We start from the raw sequence: 4,113 nt of genomic DNA on the forward strand, positions 1-4,113 counted from the left end.
TTTTGAGGGAGGGCGGGGCGTTGCGTAAGGGCTGTCGGTGGCTCGGACATGGCGGCGGGGGGTTTGCCGGCCGAGCACAACCCGTTCTCTTTCCGCGAGTTCGTCCGCAGCAAGGCGCGGGGCGGCGGGGAAGCGCCGCAGGTGAGGCCGGGGCCGGGGCGCGGTTGGGCCCCGCCGCGCTGAGGGGGGCTCGTCCCGAGCCTACTTCAGCGCCTTTGCTCCGCTTTCCGCTCGCAGCCCGACCCGGGCCTCGGCCCGCTGTTGCTGCCGGATCCGGCTCCGCCCGGCGAGGCGGAGGACGAGGAGGAGGAGGAGGAATGGAGCGGGAGCTACCAGCCGCTGGCCGTGGAGCAGGCCCACCTCGCCGCTGCGGGCCCCGCATCGCCCTCCGCCGGCTCCTTCTGCGAGGGAGCGGAGCGGAGCGCGGCCTCCCTCGGAGCCCTCACGGGGCCGGGCTCCCCCTCCCTCCGGCAGCCCAGCTACGAGGAGGTGAGTGCCTCGGCCGGGCTCCCGGCACCGTGCCCGGGGCGGGCACAAGCGCTAACGCGGTCTCCTCTTGTATGAGCCGAGCTCCAGCGCCGGATTGCCACACAAACTCGCTCTCGAAGCTGCTGTCAGCAGGAGCTGCGCGATACGTGGCAGCTTGTTAGAGCAGCTTGAAGAGCAATAGGCTTGAAAAGCTGCACTGCAGCGTGAGCCGGAGCCTGTGCCTTGTGTGTCCCACTGCTCTTGGCAGCAGGTGACTTCCTCATGCTCCTGCCCTTTGAGGTCCTTTAGAATTAACAGTGATTACTCGTACCTGTCCTGGTGGTTCAGTGCCGCACAGGGTCAGCGTGGTTAAGTGGCTTCAAGAGGGGAAAACAAGGTGTGGAAGTAAGCTGGAGTGTCGTAGAAAGTGCAAAACCCCCCGGCACTAGAGTTGAAGCTGGGTATTTCTTGTGGTACTGGCTTTGGAGTGTTGGTAGTGCTGTGAAACAGCACCCTCTTCTAATGAGGGTTTTTCTTTTTATAGCTGAAGGAAGAGAATGCCACTTTGAGATGCAAGATCAACAAGCTTCAGATTTTCTCTGAAACTCAAGCAGACAAGTGCGTAAGCCACAGTGTGGGGGAAAATAACCACACAGATAAGGAGTTTTCTTAAAAGAGGTGCTCAGTGGAGACAGTCACCATCTTTAAATGTAGCTGAAAACTGAGCTATGTGTTTAAAAAGCGTTTTAACCTGATTTTCATCTTGAAAAAGGCTTGGAAAGGGAGTAGCAAACTGACTGCTGAGGAATGTGTGTGTGGCTTACACTTCATGCAGTTTAGGTGCGTTGCGACAATGAGGGCAGGGCTTGACAAGAGGCATTTCATAAAGCTTCAAAATAGCAAAATAATCTCTCCCATTTGAAACAAGAAAAGAGTTTTTCATTTTTGCTGGTGACCAATTTGATACTGGGAGCCCTGATTTTCCTGAGGTTAAATAACCTGGTGATCAGTGTAGGGTGGTGTGTAAGGGTTCCTTAAATTCCCATCCGACTCCTCTGCTGCTCATTGCAGTGAGGTAGCTGGTGCTTCCCTGGTGATGGAGTAACTGTTTCAGAATTACACTCTCCTAGGCTGGTTATTTTCTGTAAGGTCTTTTTTCTGGTTGGGTCCCACTAATGCTAATGTCTGTGGAACAGAGAAATCCCCTGAGCCACCACCTAGAAGTGCAGTTCTGTGGGAAGTTTTCATTGCTCTTAAGCAGGAAAGAATGAGCTTCTTGTTCCTTCTCTTTTCTTCTGAAAAGCATTTTCTTCTGAAAGTATTTAATGCTGCAGGTGCTCACTGAATGCTGTCACTTTTAAGGGTGAGGAAGCTTGAAAAAAAACTTGAGGAAAACAAAATCAAAGAGGAAAAAGAAGCACAGGATTTGGAAGCGATGGTGCAGCACGTGGAACAGAACCTCCAGCTGATGACTGTGAGTGGTGGTGCTTGCAGAGGCAGCTTGCAGTCAGAGCTGTGCAGTTCTCTTCCTTCCCTGGGAGTGTGAGGGAAGATGGAGTGATCCCATCACCCGTGTGAGCACTGAACAGCTCTGATGGTGGCTGAGACTTTCCCCCATAACAACACCGTGTCCCAGTCAAGAACTTTTGTTACCTGAAATAAGGGAGGTTTTTGCATTAGTCCTGTTTCTGGATTCATCAACAACTTCAGCAGCTCTTTTGCAGCCTTCCGAAAGCACCTCCCCTATGAGCTATGAGCTGCGTCTCCTGCTGCTTATTACACCAAGTACCATTTCCCCAAATATAGTAGTAATTTCACATCCAGAAGTGATGGGTGGCACTGAAAGATATCAGAAAGGAAAACTGGGAGGGTGGAGAGGAGGCAGCTGCTCAGATGTGTCTGGGGCACTTTCCCTTCTAATGCATTTGGAACACGGGGTGGTGCATCCCAAACAGAGTTCTGTGCTGGAATCTGGCATTCCCATGTAGCTTAAATTGCCTGTTGCATCCTAAACACATTGCTGTGGGATAAATGATCTCTGTTCTATTTCAGAAACGGGCTGTTAAAGCGGAGAACAGTGCTACAAAACTGAAACAGGAGAACGCGTTACTGCAGGTGGGAAGCGGTGCTCTCAAAGCCAGAGGGATGTGGCAGGGAGCTCGGCAGAGCCTGTATGGCATTAGATGAGGTGTCAACACTGGTGGCAGCTTCCATCCCTGCTTCCAGCACTGGCTCCTGGTTGGGTCTGTGAAGCAAGCAGGCTTGAGGGCATGCTGCTGTGGATGTGCTCTGTGTGATTCCAGCTCGGTTTCCTGTCGGAGGCTGCTCTCCACAGCTGGGAGGAGCCTCTGCAGGTGATCTGGTTACGGGATCTGTTTGTTGTTGGTTATACCTAATAAACTGTGAACATCTTTAGCTGGGTATTATTATCTGTGGGAGCTCTACGGTTTTGAGGTGAAGTCTCTCTGCTCCCTCCCCAGGTTCAGCTCAAGAATTACAAGTCAGAGAACGAAGCCTTGAGGTTGGGCCAGGCAGCAAGTCTGGCCACGGTGAGGCAGAACGCGGATGCTGCCCTACAGAACCTTCTCACTGTCATAACCAACTCTCAGGCTTCCATCAGGTGAGTTGTTTTATGATGACTTCCTAACACCATCCAGAGGTCACAGCTAAATGTTCCCAGGGGCTTTCCTTTCTGGATTGCAACTTGGGTTCTTACAGCTTGTATGTTATCAGCTGCTCCATGTTCTTACCCACAAAGCCTTTTCCTCCAGGTTTAGGTAATAAAAATGACTGGAACATGCAAGTCTTGTTTTTTTTTTTTACATAATGTGGAACCATTATAGAGGCTCTGTAGGTCTCCTACACTCCTCCAAGGCTCCTCTACCTCAAGAACCACAGTCTTCAGTCCAAATAAACTGCTTCTGGAAAAATCACAGTACCCAAGTAAAAACAACTGACCTGGTGCCTGCTTCACCCTCTCCCTCTTAACGCTGTGTCCCCCCTCCTTACAGGCAGCTGGTCTCTGGAGCAGAGTCACTGCAGCTTGTCGCCGATCTCCTCACATCCATAGACAGGATTTCAGAAGTGTCCCAAGATGGACAGTGACTGGAACAGGATGGAAACCATTCCCAAAAACTCTGGTTTTGATACTTGGCCTCATTGTGATACACAAAGATGTTGGTGCTGCTGCCGCTGGAGTCCTGAAGCCCGAATGGACAAGAGTATGTGCCTCTGGGCTGGGGCTGCGGGTCCTGCTTCCCCTGCACCCCGACATCCCGCTGGGACCCCACAGAGCACTCGGGTTTGGCTGGAACTGCCGCTTGCGTTCTGTCCCCATCCGGACTGTTCCATTGCCACGGAGGGAGCAGGAGTCGGGAGGGGTTCGTGCAGCGCGGGGAGGGCTCGGGCTCCGGGTGCGGGCTGTGGCGCTCGTCCCGGCCGCTGTGTGACGGGTGTTGCGGAGCTATTAAAGGCGGCGGCGGCGGCGCAGCCGGTGTCCGGTCACTGCGGGCCTGTGGCAGGGAGCAGGGACCCGGGGGTGCCCTTCCACCGTCCACGTGCCACCAGCCCCACCCCTCCGCGGCATCGGCGGCGCGCCCCATTGGCTGCGCGGTGTCACGTGCCGGCGTTCTCAGCTGACCGCGG

At 53.9% G+C, this 4,113-nt stretch overlaps 1 protein-coding gene across 1 annotated transcript; it reads left to right on the forward strand.

Annotated features, from left to right (window-relative positions):
• Positions 1-42: 42 nt before the first annotated feature.
• On the forward strand, positions 43-3,949 carry ENTR1 (endosome associated trafficking regulator 1). Its single transcript, XM_061352416.1, has 7 exons — positions 43-141; positions 238-489; positions 1,013-1,086; positions 1,831-1,942; positions 2,521-2,583; positions 2,949-3,088; positions 3,480-3,949. Exons 1-7 carry the CDS (start codon positions 49-51, stop codon positions 3,571-3,573), a joined length of 828 nt encoding a protein of 275 aa, XP_061208400.1. The 5' UTR covers positions 43-48; the 3' UTR covers positions 3,574-3,949.
• Positions 3,950-4,113: the final 164 nt, after the last annotated feature.

This window comes from Neopsephotus bourkii, unplaced genomic scaffold (genome assembly GCF_033783945.1).
Source record: "Neopsephotus bourkii isolate Nb327-2 ecotype Australia unplaced genomic scaffold, CSIRO-AGI_Nbou_v1 NB_659, whole genome shotgun sequence".
Lineage (NCBI taxonomy): Eukaryota > Metazoa > Chordata > Aves > Psittaciformes > Psittacidae > Neopsephotus > Neopsephotus bourkii.

Bases quoted from the DNA above. Each gene is read 5' to 3' on its own strand.
- ENTR1 (XM_061352416.1), top strand. From the start codon at position 49: ATGGCGGCGGGGGGTTTGCCGGCCGAGCACAACCCGTTCTCTTTCCGC. The intron at 1,943-2,520 runs GTGAGTGGTGGT...GTTCTATTTCAG, and splicing joins AGAACCTCCAGCTGATGACT to AAACGGGCTGTTAAAGCGGA. The intron at 2,584-2,948 runs GTGGGAAGCGGT...CTCCCTCCCCAG, and splicing joins AGGAGAACGCGTTACTGCAG to GTTCAGCTCAAGAATTACAA.